This window comes from Helicoverpa armigera, chromosome 22 (genome assembly GCF_030705265.1).
Source record: "Helicoverpa armigera isolate CAAS_96S chromosome 22, ASM3070526v1, whole genome shotgun sequence".
Lineage (NCBI taxonomy): Eukaryota > Metazoa > Arthropoda > Insecta > Lepidoptera > Noctuidae > Helicoverpa > Helicoverpa armigera.
Window position 1 is genome coordinate 6,119,351 of NC_087141.1, and position 22,731 is coordinate 6,142,081.

At 37.0% G+C, this 22,731-nt stretch overlaps 1 protein-coding gene across 2 annotated transcripts in view; it reads right to left on the reverse strand.

Moving 5' to 3' along the window:
* Window positions 1-22,731, reverse strand: part of LOC110375631 (clathrin heavy chain) — a 37,050-nt gene that overhangs the window by 12,500 nt on the left and 1,819 nt on the right. Inside the window, exons 3-13 of one of the 2 annotated variants that reach the window (XM_021333815.3) lie at window positions 22,452-22,677; window positions 12,674-12,928; window positions 12,109-12,297; window positions 10,849-11,103; window positions 7,807-8,003; window positions 4,646-4,826; window positions 3,990-4,183; window positions 3,505-3,731; window positions 2,897-3,068; window positions 2,270-2,548; window positions 602-820 (exon numbers count right to left, since the gene is read on the reverse strand). In XM_021333815.3, the coding sequence (XP_021189490.2) occupies window positions 602-820; window positions 2,270-2,548; window positions 2,897-3,068; window positions 3,505-3,731; window positions 3,990-4,183; window positions 4,646-4,826; window positions 7,807-8,003; window positions 10,849-11,103; window positions 12,109-12,297; window positions 12,674-12,928; window positions 22,452-22,677 (2,394 nt within the window). Of the gene's footprint in view, window positions 1-601; window positions 821-2,269; window positions 2,549-2,896; window positions 3,069-3,504; window positions 3,732-3,989; window positions 4,184-4,645; window positions 4,827-7,806; window positions 8,004-10,848; window positions 11,104-12,108; window positions 12,298-12,673; window positions 12,932-22,451; window positions 22,678-22,731 lie in introns of both variants that reach the window. The other variant, XM_021333814.3, reaches the window with a different exon arrangement.

Genomic DNA, 22,731 nt, shown 5'->3' on the forward strand with positions numbered 1-22,731 from the left:
GTAAGTATTGTTCATACAGAAACTGCTTTTCGAATTTTAATAATTTCCTCTGGACTCCACTAAGGTGCAACCATATTATACAAGAAATAGGCAAAGCATATAGGGGGACTTTTCGAGGCCACTTAGTTGCGGTACTGTGAGCGCTCTTTATCACGCCCTACATCAAGCTATGCTTCTGTATTTATCTTATTTTATTCATTTATTAGGTCTACCAACAATGTTGTACATCAAAGCATGCAATAGCAGTAATTATAATCTATAATATATTATACATAATATCTTCACAAGAATTCAAGTACAATTGGGTGGATGACTAGGTCAAAAATAAATTACGTTGTCATATTCATTTAGTGAAGCATCTAAAAATAATGTCACTTCCATTTATCGTTTTGATGGAATAATTGATTAAATTTTTTTATTGATAATATAAGCTAAATAAGAATCCAGTTTGATGTGAAAAATCTGTGACGTCATAAGTTGCGCTTTCATACATATTGCAAAGAAAGTGATAGTTTTTGACAGTTAAATAAAAGTAATGAATTTGACTCGTTGGAAACTACCGTATTTAGCTATTTCCATGTACTCTGAGGCGAAACCTCACCTTCTGCACGTAGATCTCAATGTACTTCTGCAGGCTGTTCCTGTACAGGTACAGTACTAGGTCGTGCACAAAGTCGAAGCGGTCACAGACGATGATGAGAGGCAGCTGGTCGGGCAGCTTGGCTTCTTTGAGGAAGTTCTTGACTCGTTCCGCGTTGTAGCAGTTCGATTCCCGACAGATGCGCTCCACTTCCTTGATCTGACCGGTCTTGCAAGCCGCCTACGAGATCACAAACATTCATTAACCTACATATATGAAAAAAACAGACATTTTATGTCCTTCAAAAAAATATATATACCTTGTTTTGATCATAATATATTGTTATTGTGTTTATATGAATAGTGGAATCAATTTTTAAGTAGCATCCTGTCTTGGGCATGTTACGACAACAAATAACAACGTTCGTTTGAGACAAGGCCGTTTATAATATTATTATATCGGGTGTCGTTCATAATCACATTAAATGAAATGCGTTTATATACTGAGTGCTTAGTGCGAGTTTTCGTGAATTTTTTTACGGACTCACATGAGAGCGCGTATACTAAGATTTGTATGGAACAAAAACAGCTCCACCTAGTGTCAAAAATTGGAACCTGTTTTTGTTCCATACAAACAGTGTTGCCAACAGTTGTAGAAGCTTACCACCAGAGTCAACTTTTAAAACCACCAGAAAACCACTAACAAAAATTTATCCCACACTTAAAATCACCAAATTCACCACTAAAAAAATATTGTTTATATTTTATTGTAACCTAAAACAATTTAATCATCCAAAGATGTAACTCGGCAACGATAGAAAATTAAAACAGACAAAGCATTACATCTGTTTAGCAATTCATCCGACCCGATCCGAATCCTTCACAAATTATAATCGGCGTAGTAGTTTCACAAATTGTTTAGTTACGCATTTGACCAATGAATGAGTACTTAATATAATTATATAGTAGTCGTTCACCTTTTTGTTTTGTAGATGCTTTTTTGACATTCCGTGAGACTTCAAATCTCCATAGTAACTCCTTAAAGTTGTACCACAAAACTTACATTTCGCTACTTGACCCGCAGTACTTTCAACATTTCGCCACTAAATAGGGGACTTAAACCACCAGTATTAGTGGAAAATCCACTAAGTTGGCAACACTGCATACAAATCTTAGTATACGCGCTCTCATGTGAGTCCGTAAAAAAATTCACGAAAACTCGCACTAAGCACTCTGGTTAATATATGTCGATTAACAGAAATAAAAAAGAAATATACGTAAAAATTAAAAAAAAAATGATTTTTTCAAACAAAGTTGATAGAATAAAAATGTGCGAAAATTAGAACACCATATAAAAAAAGTCAGTCATTACAACAAACAACTGAAATTCTCCCTTGAAAACTGACAGCTATCAACCGAGCAAAACATTCGATACTCCTAACTTTATCTCTGCTTTACACATGATGTTGTAAATTATAAAAAACGAAAACGAAAAATGGCTCCTGTGTTTAAACCACTGAATGGATTAGGTTATTTTTTTTACAATTCGCCATAGAATATCATAAATTATATGTGATAGGATTTAATGTGATTATGAACGACACACTCTGTATATGTACTCTGAAGTTCACATCTCATGAAGCTGGATGGCTTTAAAAAAATAAAAAAAAAGACTTAAAATATAACCAACCTGAATATACTTGAAATGAACTTCAGGATCTTGGCTAAAGTTGACAATCGAGCCCAAGAAATAGAACAAGCCCTCATAAGTCTTGAAGCTTTCAAACAGTTCTATGAGAGACTTGGTAGTCAGCTGTTCATGGTATTTAGTGGCTATTTGCACGCAGATCTGCAGATTCTGACGGATGTTGGCTTGCAACATGGCTTTCAGGCATTCGAGAGAATCTTCCACGGACAGGCTGCCGAAGTAGGTCACCAGCCAGTCCGCTGGCAGGAGGTGGGTGTGTACCTGTGGAGATGAACACGTTAGTAGGTGTATGTGTGTAAAAGTGGACATAACAGACATTTTAGGGCCCATTTTGATGTAATTTCTTGTCAGTACAAATAACGTTACAAAACCCAGAGTATTCAAAGAGACACACATTTCGGTAGTATTTTGGTTATTATATATATATTAGATTTCGTTTCATTTTTCTTTATATATGAGCAGACTTCAATCGATCAATCAATCGAAATTACTAATAATCTTAAACACACTTGGCTTTCCTCTATGTAATGTAGCTTTAGGAGAGTCTAGCCAAAAAAATAGGCCCGTTATATGTGAATATAATATCTTTTATAACATTTTTATACTAACCACAGCCCTCTTAATATCATACAAGTCGGTGTAATGCTCTAACGCTCGCTGCAGCAGACCAGCTTTCTCGCAGAGCTGCGCCACGTGGGCGCGGTCGTAGTGCGTGAACATCGCGTTACCGAGGATCGCGTCCGCTACCTGAGGCGCCGACATCAGGTTCATTTCTAATAACCTGCGGGAAAAATATATGTTATAGAACAATTTCCTCCAGTTCCACCCGCAAAATAAGGATCAACTTTAAATATGAATTCATAAAAAAAGCATAGGTATTATTCTTTGAGTCTTCGAGCTTTCTCTCGAACAGTTTCGTAGTCCTCGTAGTTTTTTTTTAATACGAAAGCGGATGGGCCATACAAGCACTTAGCCACTATACAGCGTTCCGGAGCTTACATATACACAACTAATGTGCATATGTGTAATATACACATACAAGTATGAATTACCCGCATTCATGAGATAAAACATCTATTGATGAGATTTACATTACGCCAATAAAAGAGGCCACAATTACCACAACTTGTACAGACCAATAGATATTCAATCAAAAAAACCCCTTTCTTTATGAACTCCCCCTGAAATAAGCAACATTCCAGAACATTTCCACTCACCTAGTCTGCAACGGTCCTTCCTCCGGCCTATTATTCTTCAGAGCATCCAACAGGAAGGCAGTACATTGCTGCACCATGTTCTGTTCCATGAACACATCAACGATCTGGTTAATGTCAGCTAGGGGAGGCTCTTCAGCCACCAGCATGCCGGCGAACCCTGCACCCTGTTCAGGGTTCGTTCTCATTACGGAACGGAGAAGGTAGATGTAGTCGGGAGTGTAGCCAACCTGGGAATAAAGAATATGCATCAGTGAAATAAAATATGACGACGAAGGAAGAAATGGCAATGATTTGTAGTTTTTTTTAACAATAGAGGCAACTAACTTCAAATAATACATAATTTATTCATATGAAGACACAGTAATATTTGATTGTGGAAGATTTCTATAGGAGAACTTATATAATGTGTAGAAACCACTTTTGTAACGAAGTCCCGAGCATTCTGAATCAACTAATTTAGTTTTTTTATACTTTAGGTAACCCACCTTCTTAGCATAGAGCACAATCTTCTGGAACTGGCCAGTCTCGGCGAAGCACTGGATGACCTTGGAAGCTACATTAGCGCGAAGGTACACGGAGAGAGCGAGGGTCGGGTCCACCTGCTTCACGAGGTCTCCGAGCTCTTCAGAGCATTCTAGCTTTTCTTCCTTCAGCCATTTCTCTAGGAGTTGCTTGCGGCCTGATAATGATTAAATAGTATGTAGTTTGTGTATTGGATGCGATAGTAGAGATGACCTACTTCATTTTATTTCGAAATTTCAAAGAGCACAATTTAGTGAGCAAATAACCACAAAGCCTGTAATGTAAAATGCTATACCCAAATGAATTTTGTTCTACACCTTAAGCGTAGCTGTAAATACGGCCCTTTATACGTGGAACCAACATATTGTATAATAGCTTCCACTCCTTTTCCAATGTTTCCAAACACAGCAACACAGATTGGTCAGCTTTCATTACGAACTCGCTATTTATCGCGTCCCGAGTCTTCGCACTTGGATAAAAATCTCCTTCTCAGACTCTAGACTATTTTTTGGCGTGAAATCCAGACAGCTAGTTACTTTTGCATTTACTATTATATAGAAAGGACATATTTCTTTTTATATATTTTAAACTATTCCAAGAAGTACTAATAGTATCTCACCTTGCAGCAACACAGGCCGACACAGCTCAAGCGACTCGAACTTGTTCAGCTGCGCTTGATCCAGCAAGATACCGAAGTACTGCAGCAGAGGTGAGGTCTGTCCAGGTTGGGTCGGCACTTGCTGGAAGCGCTGGATGGTTTGAGGAGTACGCAGGATGCCTCGGGGTGCCATTGCTGCTACCTAGTAGGAAGAAATATGGACTTTAATCTATACATATAATAAATCTGTAAAAAAACTGTGTCTGTACATTGAATATATTTAAAAAATAATAATTGGGTGGGGTTTAGAAACAGTAATGGAGCACAAATCCAAAAAAAATATTCTGTCTGTATGTCTGTTTGTTTGTACTCGCTAATCTTCGGAACTACTGAACGGATTTCAATGATTTTTTCTGTGTTGTATTAGTATTAAGGCTGGTCAACATATAGGTTATAATTTATCTTCGAAACTTGAAGACCTGATGCAGAACACCAACAGACCAATAAAACTATAAGAGATACAAAAATGGTGCCATGGCAAAAATTGTTTCATATGATGAGCATTTTCAGCTGAGATAATAAATTTTAAGATCTGGAACACCTGATGTGGAACCCCAAGAGCCCAGCTTCTCTGTACCATATACAGGTATGACGTTTTAGCAAAAGTGTTCAATTTGATAAGCACTTTCTATTGACTTATACAAATTGAAGATCTAAAACACCTGATGTGGAACTCCAGGAGCCCAGCTAGACAATAGCATATAAAGATATGACGTTTTAGCAAAAGTGGTTCAACCTGATAAGCACTCTCTATTGACGTGTATACATCGAAGATCTAGAACACCTGATGTGGAACTTCAAGAGCAATACTACACTTGAAATGTATAGAAATGAATGTTATGAAATAGGTGGTATGGTGAATCAAAAAAAAGTAATTAGTCCGTCTTTTAGATAATCCTAAAATAATGGACACGTATTTTTTCTTTTCTCCTTCTCACAAACAAATAATAACGAAGATATAACTTGAATATTGTGTTAAGTCACTGCTTAGTACAAATTTTACATACCTAGACGTGGCGTCACGAGCCCCACTCTCCGAATTTGTTGCGTTATATCTCATTATTATTTTGTATGTCTCTTCCAGACCTCGGAACTACAGAGTTCCGAATTATTGGGAAGCAAACGTGGGGCCGAAGCCAACACTCTGAAGCCAACACTCTGAAGCCCTTTTGAGACAACTTTAATGAAATGGTGAAACAAAACCGACGATTATTCCTTTATACACTATAGAAATGAACCCGAGGACAATCCCCGGTGGCCGTGGTTAAAAAAAAGACAATTCCCGGTTCTGTGATATACCATTGCTAACTGTTGCTGAAAACTACTTGGGATATGAGCGGCTATGGTCACGTCTTTTGCGGTTCAGTTCTCAGCGTTTTGTTTAGTCTGCTGTGCTTTTGCCGTTGAAGTACAAAAATTAAATATATGGAACGATTCTAATGGCTATGCGTATTCCGTGGTTTTCAAGTCAACGGGCTCTTAAAATTCAATATCAGACGGTTCAGATCTTTGATTTTGCTGACCTCGTAGTCGCTGGCATAAGGGACTTTATCCGCGTACGAAGTCGCGGGCAGAAGCTAGTAATAAATAATTGGTAAATATCAATTGTACGGGGAAGCTCTTGCAAATGTGAGAAAATCTATTAAGGACAAAATACTTAAATGTCAGCTTTCTTAGAACAGCTGTTTACTATGAATTTTCAAAGTTTCAAAGTAGTTAGCAGTATGCTATAGTGAACCAATTACAGAATTGAGATCTTAGATTTTCGTAACCATAATCCCACTATCATCATTTAATATAATCACCTAAATTTTTCTGTCGTATTATGCTTTGTTTTATTCAAAAAACTATTACGCGTATTTGTGTATAACGTATTTTACTCTACATTTGTAAACAAAAGCACCCCATGCTTATAGTACGTGAGTTCTGTGATGCGGAACCGATGGTCGGTGTATGTGGATAGGTGACGATGACGTCACACCATCGATCGTATAGTATGGGGTATGTTCGTCATGGTGTATTGTTCCCATACCGATACACCGGCTATAAACACCGCGTAGCAAAACTAAAGGTGACTTGCACCATTAAACTATAACGATAACCATACTATTTTTTCAGAGCAATTCACCGTAAATACAGCAAAATATTTGTACGTGTGTTTTATTGTACATATGAAACAGCATTAAATTATTTAGTTAGAACAATTTAATATGAATGGAATTTCGGAAATGAATATCTTTTTCTTCCTGCCCCATTCAAATGAAAATATAAAACTCTTTTTTTAGGCACGCTTATATTAGCTTCACTTGTAGCTATGTATGTAAGAAAATCTTGGAATCTTAATTTGACCTACTTCACGGTCTTCGATTAGGATGGAATTTTGCACACGCTCTGAGTTCTCATGACAATACATGTTTTTTAGTTTTTTAACTATTAATTTATTTCACATTATCCCAACACAATATACTTTTCAGGAGACAGGCTAGAAATCCTCTAATTGACACAAAAAGTTCGTTATATTTTTATATAATTATCGTTGGCTTAATGAACAGGTGTTGTGGACGTCACCGCATCGATCGTACCGCCCCCAAGCGTGGCGTAACTACTGGTTATTAGTATATTAGTCATCATACGCTTACATACATAACTGTGTGAATGAGTACATACTAGTGTTCATAGAATTTTATGTATATTTTTTACAAGCTCGATCGTCCGGTACATTGCTATATTTGATTTGCGTCAGTAAAATGAACATGGAAATGTGGACATTAGACATCCGCAGAGATACTTATAATGATGTACATTATAGAAAATAAACGATATATATTTTTTTATTCTATAACAGGGACCAAAACAGTTACAATCCCAGCTCAGTCTAGTATGTCCTGTATAAAAAAGATACCACCTTAACAAACGACTTTTCAACACAATTAGGCCTATTTACACCGACAACTTAAACATCTGTTTTTCATAAGCCAACTTTTACCTTTGCAAATTGAATGAGAACTCATAGTCACCAATCATTTTGAAGTCTACTGTGAACTTGGGCTTAAGTCAGGAGACATGCTGTAAGCCCTGTATTATAATTATACCACCTGAACAAAAGAGCATCTACCACATACCTTAGCAGCCTCCCCATACTGTCCGTTAGTGAACAGCATGTTGAACTTCCTGACGAATAACTCCTCGGCTCCAGCCAGGTTGTTGCGCACAGCCAACCTCAAAGCTAGCTCAGGGTTCTGCAGCACCGTGTTGATATAGGGAACTATGGAATCCTCTTCTACGGTAACTGAGAGGACCTGGCCTTTGCGGTTTACACCTGGCAAGAAAAGCGCAGGTTATAAAGTATTAAATAAAATCTATGCTAACTGTATGAGAAAGAGGATGCGTCAACTGGTCTCGACGATGGACATAGAATTAGCTGGTCAAGAGGATTAGAAATCCTTTGTATGCCCTGTTTCTTATGAGGGTTAACAGGCTGGCATCGTCATGAAATCTGCACTCATACTATAAAGAGTAAATCATTTTTAATTTGTGTAAAGCTCTCAAACTACGTAACAAATTTTAAAATTATTTCGGTATTGGGAAGGCACACTATCACTATCATGCCTTTGTCAAGGCTATATTATTACATACTATTAGCGGATTTCATGCACGACCTACGTGTCTGTTAATTTGCTTGTTCGAGACGTATTTTGACTTAAGCTTATATTAGTGATGTCTCATTACTATATCTAGTGAGCAAATGAACTGTACTAAGTTGCGTGCTAAGCTCGGACACATTTTCAGATAAATCATAGCATATTTTCTGCTGATAATAACTGGCTACTGGCTATTGGAAAATACACAACGCTATTACGATATGAATCATCAATATAACTAAGTAAATAAACATTTATATACGTGTTATTTGCTCGTATGTTTTGTTATTATCCTAGACGCCAGACGCTGAGCATTTTATGATAACCTTATGACATTCAACCTCATTTTAAATACTGGCTTTTGTGTCTGGGTTATTTATAAATTTCACTATAATGTGTGTTGCTATCTATCTTGGACATTAATAGTAGTAATTATGTACTTTTTGAAGTTAATATTTTAAATTTTACATTGAGCTCCAAACCTCATAATTTCTTACTTTCTATTATTATGAAAGTAGTCAGTCTTTTATGTCATCAAAAAAACAGTTAAATAATTCTAATTGAAACATTATTTTGTACATATTTAAAAATACATATGTACTTGATGATCACATATTAATGCTCATTATCGTGTGTAATGCTAGACTGCTGTGATTAAAATAAAATTATAGTTCGGCCGCTCAGAGAATGCGTTTCTGACACATCGCGATTGAACTGACGACGTAACTTTGTAATGGCGTTGCAGTACGATAAAAATATTTTTGCTGGTTGTTTATCGTTTTAACAATTGTTGAGCATTAAAACAACATTATTATATCAATAATAATCAATGAATGTTGTAATTTTGTGCCAAATTGAGTGTCAAATAACTTGGTAAACAATATTTTTCTAAATCTATACTGCGCTATTACAAGGTTATGTCAGCGCTTTATATTTGTAGTGCTGTGCTAAAAATAACAGGCAAGTATCGTAATCTGTTCTGGTTGATGGTTCTTATACAGTTATACTTATAATATAAAATAATACGTTTTGTTTTTCTTTTTAAGAATTTGAAAATAATGGACTATAGGATAACTTTTATGAAATATAAAAATAAAACTATGATCAAACTGAACGCGCGAAAGAAAGTAGCATTTTTATATTTAGGTTGAAAATGGTAACCCCAAATGGCATCATGGGCCGTCATTTTGTGACGCTAAATAGTCGTTTGTTGTCGTTTCGTGCGCTAAGACTAAGTGCCCTGCCTCATTAGGACGCCAATGGCGACGTCGCCGGCTACGTATCCAAGCAGTTAGTATTGAAATGTATGGAACCTAACTCACTTGGCGACGGTTTGGCAACGACGCCAAATTGGAGGCGTGGCTACGAGCTACAGTTCCCTATGTGGCTTCTGGCTACCGTGGCAACTTGGCGACGTGGCCACAGTAGCCACTATGATGTGCACGGTAAAGCGCACCTCCCTCACACAGTCGCCAATGTGGTGGCAATTTCTTGAGCGACGACGTAAACAATTGACTGTCGAGACGCCATGGCCACTCGACTTGGCGACATTTGGATGCCAGAAGTAGCCAGACCTGTGCCGCTGGCGACGTCGCCATGGCGTCCCAGTGAGGTAGAGCTCTAAAAACCTGATTTTGGAAGATTTTGACCGAGATATCAGGATTGATTCTGTTATTGATAATACCTAATATAATTATACATGTAGGCGAAGATGATGATGAAGACACCACCTCCTCAAGCGAATCGGAGTCTGATTAATATTCTGTACGCAAATTCAATTCAATGTACTTACTTTATTGCATAGAAATACAGATTGTAACTTTGTAACAAAGAATAAATAAAACGATTTTATTATATGAATATTACCTTTTTTTGGTTTCCACTTAAATAACTTAAATATAAATTTTAAATGATTCCGCCAATTTAAAACGAAAATAATCTTAAAATAATGCGGCGGTTTATTTTGGGGGAACGGTAACGAACTCAGTGTTATGTTGTGCCCATCACTAGTCGTGACTAACTGATAGGTGTCAGGAACGCATTCTCTGAACGGCCGAACTATAGTGACAGCAACACAATTGATAACATCTGTTATCAGAAAAGAAATTATGACTTCATCGGCCATCCCTGTTTCCACAACGACACCAAAGATCATCTAATCTAATTTATACAAATTATATGACTATTTATATTTTGAAAAAGCATCTGTCGGAGGTCATTGTGTTTCGAGTGTGAAAGGCATTGAAGAAGGTTGTTTGACTTTTCTTTGAACATAGCAAATGAGAAATCATCAAATGACGGCATCCGCTGTGGGTGCAGCGTGATGGAGTGTCAGACTCTTACTGTCAAAAGCCCATCATGTTCCTTCTTCAGCCCTTTATGTTCCAGGGGCGCGGGAACTCTTTCGAACAATCCCGCAGCTCTCTTATAAGATCTCTCAATGTCACATCAAGCAACCTTATCGCTACAAAAACTGTGATTAAAACAACAGAAGCAAACCAATAAAAACCAGTCAAAACTCACCAATAATTCCTCCCGTAGTCTCATGAGGAGCGGTCACGAAAATCGTATCAGAGGAAATACGGTTCATGTAGATGCACGTTCCAGTTTCGATATCGTACATGTGTATGTATCCGTATTTGGTGATCAGGTAAATGACATCATACTTCGGGGAAACTTGCATGGCGACGGGGAAGTCGTTCTGAGCTTCCGCGGGGAAGAACACGTCCACCGCCTTCTTGAGGAAGGGCTGGTTTCCGGCGGGAGTTTGGCCCACCTCTGTGGAGAAAGAAAGGAATATGTTATGTTAAAGAAAGGAATGTGTAATGTGTAGAGTCGCGGTGGCCTAGTGGGTAAAGAACCAACCTCTCGAGTATGAGGGTGAGGGTTCGATTCCAGGGCAGGCAAGTACCAATGCAACTTTTCTAAGTTTTATGTACTTTCTAAGTATATCTCAGACGCCAGTGGCTGATAAAAAGGTGAAGGAAAACATGTTGAGGAAACCTGGTGACTAAATAGTTTAGTCTGAAATCACCAACCCGCACTGAGCAAGCGTGGTGATTAATGCTCAATCCTTCTCCGTGTGAGAGGAGGCCGCAGCCCAGCAGTGGGACGACAAAAAGGCTGTAACATGTTATGTTATAGCCCAGCAGTGTGGCAGTGGGACAGGTTTTTAGTCTTTCAGTACTAAAGGTTCTTTGATACTAGCAAATGTTTAGATCCAAATAGTAATTAAATGGCAGAGCAAGAATTCATACAAGAAATATGAGTATTTTTATTAAAATATTTATGTAAACAATACATAATGTAAATTCTTCAGTATTCTCATTAAATCTAATTAATTTATGCACGTATATGATATCAGTAGGTCACGAGCATTCACTACTATGTTTATTCATTAAGTTTCATTAAATCTTGGTTTTATAGTGAAATGTGTTTATTGACTTCATCTTGACGACCCGCACAAGAACGTTTCTGAGAAATTATCCTCGATTACTAGTCTACTATACTCCAAAAAGACTGAATGTCCATACACAGGGAAATTTTACTGTGGCAGGAGAATAGCTGTTGCCTGCTACAATTATCTAGAGCCAACCTCAAGTATCGAATTAGGCCTCCTAATCGATACATTAGAAAATAACCAGAATAATTAATTTACAACTTTGTAGGAACAGAATAAACAGGACCTATGCTAATAAAATTTTATTTTAATAAGGCAATTCAAGGTACCGTCCATATACTAAGAAATAAAGACTATTCTATCCTATATGTATATGTACTCACCAATAATATGCAGTTTGCCACCCTGAGCAGTTCTGACGGCGAAACAGAACAGGGTAGAGGGTTCGGCGTTGCCTTCAGCTTTGAAGGTGGCGAAGGAGGCCGCGTGACCCTCGATGGGCTGAGAGCACTTGCGCTCTACAGAGTAGAGCTGCATTGCGCCTACCACGCGGTTCTGCTGGGCTGAGATACCTGACGAGAAGAGGTTTGTTAAAAAGTCGAAGTTGACTTTTTTTCATGGCAATACAAGACATGTGGTCTTCAGAAGATAGGTATGTATCAGAATTTTTATCATGACTAATTTATGGCAAAAAAAATATTCTATGTAAAAAAAAATTAAATGAAAAACTATACGGCACCATCCAAAACAGAGAAGTGATAAACAAACAACTTTATCTCAATTCTTTTATGAATTTATCAACACACCATTCCCCAAAAATAAAACATTTTAAATACGCGTATCGTGTAATCTAACAAAATTAGCTTTAGAGTTGTAAAAACCCCACAATTATTCATCCAAAATCGCTTATAAGGATCACAATTATCCAGGAATGAAAGTTTAACGTACCAACAAGCAACAGCCACTGTTGTTTCGGGTCGGTCCTATAATTGATGATCTGACAGTCCGCTAACGAGGAGTGCCTATCAAACATCTTGACGGGAGTCGAGTCTCCCTCCATAGACCAGTGGTACACCGACATCTTGGTGACCAGCGCGAGGGTGTTTAAGGATATCCACTTCCAGAAGACGATGTCTTCCGTCATTGTGTGAGCCTTCATCTTGGATTTCATCTCGATGTTGAAGATCTGCAGGGTCTTTTGAGCTGCTGGCAATATTAAAGTTTCTTTATAGTTTTTAATCTTTTGATAAGTTTAAGAACAGTTCATGATACATGAACTACTGTCAGTTGCACAAAGGTCCTTTAAACTTAAAGCTTCTTTAAATTTATTGCTGTCTCTTTCTTTGCCAACAAGATAAAGTGATAGCAATAGATTTAATGAAGCTTTAATTTTAATGGACATTTCTGCAACTGACATTTAGTCGTAAAAGATGTAAAAAATATTCTCATTCCGACTGGCAGACAGGATTTTTTTCAAGAAGAAATATTGATTTAATTATACCTGTTTTAATTATAGTTCTTTCTGTTGTTGTTTTATAGTCATCATTTCAATGTCAGCGAAAAAATGCATTCAATAATGATACGCATACCAACATATAAATAATAATATTACCCATACCCTACAAACGCATTCGTTATCCTATTACGGAGAAGCCAAAACTGTGTTCGAATTTGGTCCGTATGTGCTACATAGGAGCAATAATAATAACAATTCCTTTACAACACCCTAAACTGCTTGTCAGAATTTGATTGATCATAGCCGAACGGACCAAAATAGTCATGCTCGTGCATAATGTCGGACGAACGTAGAGATTAACGTGTGAAAATGTATATCAGATAATGCAGTTACATTGCATTGGCATTTTGCTTGAAATCCCACATAGAACGGCAGAGAAATAAACTTATTAATTAATTAAATAAATTCATTTAGGAAAATTATTTTTTTAAATAAGATTATCGCCATAATTGTCCTTTGGACTTACCTACGTACTTTTACTTCTTACCGAATGAACTAAAACATTACTACAATATAGTCTCTAAAAAAATCAAGTACATTTTAGAAAACTATCCTTAATATGTACCTAGTAAATGCAAATTATCCAAAGTGTGCATTTCCCTATGCACCGTGCTATTAGCATTTATCTGCGTAAGTAGCTCTATGGGAGCATTAGCTGGTACTGACCTACATTAATTAGTACCCATTAGATAGTTTCAGGTTGCTCAGGTCAATACTGTAGACGTGTGTTTATGTAGACACAACAAAAAGTATTGCGGATATCCGTAAATGTAAACTCTGTATTTAGCAGCAGTAATAGTATAAATAGCTTATTTAAGATTATCGACATTAGCATTCGTTTTAACTATTGTGACTTCGTATGAGCATGAAGTCTCATTTCAGCCTATTCGTAATATATATTTTTTTACTTTTACAAGAACAAACTTTGTGCAATGATTACAAACAAATAGTAACTCTTTACAACATCTCATTTAAAGTACAATCCTAAAATTATTGTCATTACCGGGTTTGATGACATTCGCTTATATTTTCAATATCACTGAAAAATTTTCTCCGCCTTTATCGGCCAAAACAGTCCAGTCCCCTCTAATCATCCCTTTAACATCTACAACACCTAATCCTATCAGAAAGCGGTATAGTACTCCAGATTTCTCAGCTCAATTCAATTTCGTAAGAGCACCTCACACGTCAGAGCTGCCCCCGCATTCAGTGTAAACGCGTTGGCGTATCGTGGGCGTACCGTACTGTATAGAAATACCTTAGTACAAGCTTTGTGGTGAAAGGCGAACATTATTACTAACTTTCGTTTGTTCTGGAATATCCTAGACAGTTTATAGTTTTAAAGGAATTTTAGTGCACCTTTATTTTATTCAGTATTTATAGATTTTATATCAAGGTGTTTGTTATGCCTAGCTTATGTGATGTTTGAGTATAAAATATTGCACAATTCCTACAATAATGGACCTTTAAGGGGTAAAAAGCATCCAATTGACAACTATAAAAGATAAATAGCCTTAGTAGAGACTAGAGTACTAGAAATTGTGCTGTATATTATAAATAGGTATTTTTGTACACTGTCGACTTAGTTTCACCGCTCCATTCGATCCAGACAATACTCTGGAATATACATATATATACTCATTCCATAATACTGCTTATAATCCGAATGTGATTCATCCACACTATAAGTTCAAGGGACAAGACTAAAACAGTTATCAGTCAGCTATAAAATGGTTGTTTACTTAGTCTATGACTAGGTGTGTAATCAAATCAAGGATCTTTGGTTATCTGATAAAAAATGACGTATCATATAGCTAAATACTGTATGACTAATAAATTACTACCAAATTGAACATTTGAAAAAATATTTACTGTTACAGCCTTTTTATCGTCCCACTGCTGGGCACAGGCCTCCTCTCACACGGAGAAGGATTGAGCATTAATCACCACGCTTGCTCAATGCGGGTTGGTGATTTCAGACTATAGTCCAGGTTTCCTCAAAATGTTTTCCTTCACCTTTTTATCAGCCTTTGGTGTCCAAGATATACTTAGAAAGTACATACAAACTTGGAAAAGTTGCATTGGTTGGAGAGGTTGGTTCTTTTACCCATTAGGCCACCACGACTTAAAAAATATTTACATAAAAGATTATATTAATTCAAGTTGATAGAATAATAATTTTAGAAGCATTAGAAGTGCAAACTCATGCATCAGTCTCAGATAAAATATTCCTCGGCTATACATAATACGATCGTTAAAAAGATGTCGTTTCGGTCACTTTATGAGTCACAAACGCGTCACTACCAAGTTCCGCGTTTCGATATTATCGCACGATCCTTTCTCCACTGTGTGCTAGACGATGAGTACATAAATGTAGAAGGACCAATCCAGTCAGTCTCCGAGGACAAATTCCATTTAAATTGGACCATCAATAAATCAAGCTGGACTGTATAATGTGACTGATTTTCAGAAAGTTCCATTAGACTAAAACTAGATTTAAAGTTGGGTTCAGTTTAATGAATATGCAGAGTTTACAGAATATATATGTATTTTTGCCATCAATTTGTAACTAAAACTGGGATACATTAGCCCACTGCTTGCCAAACCGACTCCACTATCTGTTAGTTATCCCAGCCTAATCGAATACCAACCTTATTTCATTGACTTAAAAGCTCATTTTCATAGTTGGATCTTCTGTATTGTAGCAAAGGGTTGCAGTTTGACATTAAACGCTCCAGATAATATTGTGTTACGGGGCCTGAGCTGGTAAATTGTGCACGCGAGTTCCGTATGGCGTTTACATAATGCGAAGACAATGAGATGTTGCAACGCTTTGTAGCGGAAATTCAACGAAAATACAAAAAAAAAACGATGTGGACGAGCGTGCGTCATTTCAAAAGCTAGAAGCCGGAAACTGAGCTTTTATATATCGAAAACAAATATTTAAATCACTGTGTGTGTAGGTACATGTTCGTCTCATTTTTTGTCCTATGTTTATAAATACGAATGCTTAAATTAGGGTTTCCCTAAATGAGTTTAAAATACGTCCTAGTATAACCTCAAAACATCGTTAAAAGTCAAAGTTCAAATCACACTCTAAATAAACGTTGTATGTATTTTCTAATTAACTTTGATAAACGAGTGTAATTTCTACCAAAAATTGAACTTAAGTAGCTAAAAAAGACCTGTGTAGAGCTGTCAAAAGGTTAACAACCTCTATTGATTGGCTAAGGTCGTGGGAAGATTTAATATGCCGTGCTGTATTGTTTCATATACCTATATTTATTATATTCGTGTAGGAAGCGATGTCTTTGTATTCAGCAAAACTTTCAGGTTATTCATATTTCTAATTTTGGACTAACAATGGTTGGTTCTGAAATTGAATGAAAGTATATGAATCATTCGCTGCAGTAGGAAGCTAAATATCTCTAACAGGGGACGTAAGTATACCAAACTGGTATTGTATGGGTGCTTGACACTCCCTGACATTTAAATGGGTACACAGATAATCCAGAGCTTCATAGAAGACTTGGGCTCCTTTTAATCGGAAGCGGGAAGTAATTCCCTCAAAACGCAGCAAAGCCGGGAGCTACCGTTTATAATAATCGAAGAAAGTTACTAGTTACTTATGTATACAGACAAGAAATTAAGGTCGAGTCCAGTAAGGCGACGATGACACGGACGAAATCCGAAAGCCGCATAAGCAATGAGGTCAGAACTATAAGTCAAGGGTTTATTGGTGCCAGCAACTGTCTAGAATTTAGAGCAAATGCACTGATCTGTGCTGTGACGTCATCGGGGGTGGTTTTCAAGAGGATTGGCCTGCAGTTTTATAGACTCAGGAGCTTAGTGCTTTAGAATTTTACTGATGTCTTGAGTTGAATTACTTGAAGGATAGCTAGTCAAGACATTAATCCATTATAACTTACTTTCCCCACCCAATTTTCATCGGAAATACACAAAATGGTTTATAGAATAAGGCACCAAAACTGAATACAAAAGAACCAAAAATTAACGCGACAAACTGACAATAATTTTGCAATTTTAAAAGCGAGTCTCATAATTTATTAAATCCTTTCACTTTCAAATGCTACCTCGTATCTATAGGCTGTATGTCTATCAATTGTTTGCCTAACAGTTAAGAAACCAATCGAACTTCGAATGGTAGGTCAAGGTCGGTGACGTAATTACAATTATCACTTCGGAAAACTCGTGAGCCCTTCAGTTGACGGATTATTTATAGAAGGTTTTAGGAGTAACATCTTCAACTAAGCTGAGCCTGTGAATATTATTTCCGTCATCATTATTTATACTGACTAAATACCTGCGGAATCTTTTCGGAGATTACCTCTGAGGCTGTAGGAAACAACTGTCGTTTCGATGTTTCCTTCATAGGTAAAATACCGTCGCAAAGACCGCGAAGAATAACAGACGTACATCTACAAATCATTTTTAACAAACATTGAATTATCTTATATAAATAATGCAAAAATCATAACATTTAATTTACATCCGTCCTCCGAGCCTTTTTCCCAAACTACGTTGGGGTCGGCTTCCAGTCTAACATTTAATTTACATATTTGCACCTATTTTCTACAAAATCGTTGACCGTTTAATGACTTTCTTCGTACGCGTTAACGCAAATTCTCAGGTACTGTTAGTACCTACACCAAGTCAGCAAGATCCAAGTGGATGCCCCCGACTTTAGCTGAAGCGTAACAATGTTAGCTGAGGCAGTGGACCGGTGATGCGCGGTCTCGTGCCAACCGCCCCCCACCTGACCTTTAAACTTTGCACCTTATTCCTTGGGGATCCAATATGGAGCCAGTTATGTACGCCAATACTTCCACCTCTCGTAATAATTGGAAGGGAATATGGCAAAGATTGAAATAAGGCAAACTTTGTATGTAGAATCTCTGCATGACATTTTGAAAATCTTCTTCCATACACAGGACTAAGACAGGGAGAGCTCACCTCTTTTATACTACTCGAGAAAAAAAAATGGCTCAACGCTCTACCCGCCGTTAGCTTATTGCCTTTCAGTGCAACAACTTGGAAGCTATTCTCTTGGGTAATTTGGACAGAAAACGTTTATCTTCGGATGCTAAAAAAAAAAATAGAAATTCATTCTTTTAAAATAAGTTGCTGTTAGAAAAATACATAAGTTACAAGTAGGGCTGCCATCCGTCCGGGTTTTCCCGGATTTGTCCTCGTTTGGAGGCCGTCCGGGGGCCGTCCGGGCGGGGTTTCAAGAAGTGTCCGGGGAAAACCCGGACATTTTTCATAGGGCATATGTAACATAGGTTAAGATGAGGTATGTGCATACCTGGGTATGCGAAATCCCGGGCGCCTAATAATGCAGAAGTCGAAGTGTCCCAAAACTCCAAAATTTTCGCGCTCGCTTCGCTCGCGGCTTCTTTTCTTAACACATTTTTTTACGTTTAGCTACTTTAATATCCCAATATTCAAAAAATTTTGCGGCTTCTTCACTTTGCGGATTTTTTTATTATACAAGTTTAGGTGCTCTAGTAACCCAAAACTCAAAAATTTTCGGCAACTTCACTTTACAGTTGTTTGTATTTTTCAAAATTTTATTGTCTAACCTATCAAGAAGGTAACTCCTAGTTTCCATATGAGCTTTCTTAATTATGACCTTCGAAATACATTAAATCACAATCTTTCAATACTAGGTACTACATGAGCTAGAGACGGCCCTGACTTTTCATGTAAGGAAGGACCTCATTGAATTTAAGTAATATGGTAGGTAATATTAAAAATTAGGTCTTGTTTTGTTAAACAAAAAAAAATCGGACTCGTCCGGGGAAAAAATGCGATTTACGCCAAATGTCCGGGTTTTTTTAAATATTTGTCCGGGTTTAGCGAAATTCGAAATGGCAGCCCTAGTTACAAGGATACATGGTGTTATGCGACGAGATGGATTCACGTAGGTCTGAAATTGGCGCCAGTGACACAATAATTGTGCAGAAATCGATCATGCGGAAGAGGGGATGTTTAACGAGGGTTGAAAGTGTATGAAGATAGGTATAAGAACGTATAAGTACAGCTGAGGAAATTTTAATTGGAGATAAGGATGCAATTAAGATAATATTACAACAATGACAGGAAAAAAAACTATGTTTCGTAGTGGGAAGCATGTGACTTTGATGAGTTGGAAAAGACGGAGACTAATGACACTGTTGGCAAATTATTGCGTATCTCTTGAAAAATTAGGTACTTCACGTAATGACACCGTGATAATATGACTTCCTTAGCATACTGGCCCAACTTACACGGTCTGGTAAACTACTAACATACGAAATCTTTACCTCACATGTAAATAATGTGCCATCTAAGTTTCCACATAATTTGTACTCTTTAAATGAGCTTTTCGAGTCAAAATTGTATAACAGTCGTCTAAATTACTTCATACCCAACTCGGGGAAATTTTATTATATTACTGGCAACCCATAAGCCCGAGATCACATCATCTCTAATACAACCTCCACAAAAGTGCATCGACTCCAACTTTAAATCATACATATTTTGTTATTGCCACTTCCGTTGGCGTTTTGTGCCAAGAATATAAAAGCCATACACATACAAACACGTGAGTCATTGCCAGAACAGAAGCGACGCGGCTGGACGTCTCTATGCGTGATGCAATCAATAAATGAAAACAGCGCAGTATTTAAATACCTGCGTGGAATGGAACACTTTAATAAAAATTTAAAATATGGAACGGCTTTTGACAGACATGAAGGTGCGTTTGGAATGGGATTTTTTCAGTGGTTAAATTTCAGGATTGTAATAAAACTTATTTTGGATCGAATATCAAGTCGAAAGTAGGCCATCTCAAATTCTCAAGTACTAGAGGCTCAATTTATTTTTTGGGATCCAAACTTGGCACAATATCCAAGGTTAATGGCATCTTATGTGCAGTTTTTTTTTACATAACCTTAGTACAAATTACATAATATACTTTTTCTCTGCACAAAATGGACCCCGTTGGGGCTCTTTTCAATTATGAATAGGTGTTGCTTTTATCCCGCAAGTCTTTCGTTAATTACAAAGTACAATTAATTTCTGAAGAGCTGTCCTCGTCATCAAGGATACTTCAAATATGCCTTATTCAATTTCTTTTTTACTTCAGAGACAGCCGGTTATAAATAACTTGCAATACGAATGCCGTGACAAAGGATACGTCGCAATCGAAAGCGATTGTCAAATATAGAAACAATCTGTTCAAATAACGTTAATTATTCACATTTTGGTTTAAAAAACAAAAAAAGAGTTACCTCTTTTATCTCTATTGGATAAACACATCCAAAGCTGTGTTTATTATTGTGCCAGCAAAACTGATAAAAACAACGACTTTTTGTGTAGAACGGCCATAGGTTACACCTAATTGTTGGTTTACATATAATTTGATATAATTGTTGCTATTCGCTTTAAAAACCACCAAACTTTTTCTTTATAAAATTTCTAAAATTATCGGAACAAAGTAATGACGCATTTTAATTAAAACAGCGTACGAATGCGTACGTTGACTGAATTTTCGCGTTGAGCACAATAAGTGGGGAAGTTACGAATAAAGCAGAGGTATTCGTTGTATAAATACAAAAATAGGGAACAGAACTCCCCTTGTTTTGGCCAAACAACGCAGTAAGAAATCGGCATTAATTTATAAATAAACACTATTGAACTATTAATAGTTTTTAGTCTAGACAGATATCAATTACAGTCCTCCCATTTGATGACATATTATCGCATGGTATGTATTTTAATTCAGTGGGATATTTGCATAATTCATACTCGTATCTTATTAAGTAGAACCTTTCTAACTTGCTTGTCCTATTAACACACGCCTCCATACATATTTATGCGTCTTTTTGCGAAAGAATGCAGCATGCATGTAAAATCTTCTACTCTCATTAAAACCAATAAAAAGGCCAGTAGCCCAGAAAGAAACTCAATCTTATCTTGGCCATAGATAGATTTAGAAGAATTTAACGTTGAAATTTTTAAATTAAAAATTGTTAAACGGAGATTGTGAGATGACGGCAGATAGAAGAGTATGGAAGGAGAAAACATGCTGCGCCGACCCCAAATAAAATTGGGATAAGGGCAGGAGGAGGAGGACGAGGAGGACACGGAAAACTTATTAAGATTTACATAAGTTATAATTTCAATTGATTTCCTAATTGCTCAACTATTCTAGTATTCGAGATATCAATTCATTATTAAAGCATCAATTTTCAGACGATAACACGATCGCTCTGAACGGTAAAGTTACGATCACTTTCATAATCTTAATTCAACCGAGATGAATTGTAACATTAAACATTCATATTTTATGAAACTAGAAGATTACTTAACTGAAATCTAATCCGAACTCTTTTGATACAAAACGAAGATTTCTCGCACGTCCCAAAGCTTTCGATAATCACTTAATTTCCGTTCGTCAGGCACCAATATTGGGGGGAAGGGGCGTGGCCTATTTTCCCCGACCTTTCAACAGCCGCCCTACTAAGTTCAAAAATACAAAGCGTAATAGAAATTATTTTTATCCTTCCCTTTCCGAAATTAAAAAGGCCCATTAATATTCAGGAGGAATAAACGGACCTTCGCGGAATCGGTTAAGCGGCACCGGATGACATGTGTTGTAGGCGTCAAACATTTTTTTCATGATAGCGGACACAGAAGAGGGGGCGGATCTCTTAATTATGCAGTTATTTACAGTTCAAAGTACTAGCTGTACAACTTTGTTACGTTAATAAATTATAAGCTGTTTAACTAAAATTTCCGTTTTATTGTTATGGACCCACAAAAATACGGGCCTTTTCCCAAATTCCTAGAAAACATTGTCACAACAGCTCACGAAAATTTCGCATTCTCCGTGCGTGAGTAATTACAGAAAACAATTTTCCTATAAAGGAATAATATAGATTAACCTCGATACCAGACATTTAAAGGAATGTTGACCTGAATGGCATTTATCATTATGGCTGTAATTGATATAAAACTCGTATTCTGTGTAGCACCCCCAAAAGTTATTTAATTTATCAATAAAACCTTTATGGGTAAAAATATATATTTTTTAAACACAAAAATATCTACACATCCTGAAAGCCAAGTCATAACATTTTTACATAAAAATAATTAAAAAATTACCAAAAATGCCTTGAAAGCAATAAACTTGAACTGTCTTACCTTCAACTCCGGCCTTCCCTTTCAGTGCAATAACCTTGCTGGCAGGGTTCATGATGGCAGAATCAGCACTGATCGGCCTGCGGATGGGGTTGGTGGGGTCGGCCATATCAATGATCACCACCTCCGCAGTCTCTCCCACCTTCTCTCGGACACAGATGAACTTGTCCGACTCCATTGTGAGAGTGTTGAAGGATATTGAGGCTGGATTGATGCCCACATTTGTGAGCTGCAAAGAAAATATGGTAACTTTAATGTAATTAACCTCTTTGGTACCTTTTAC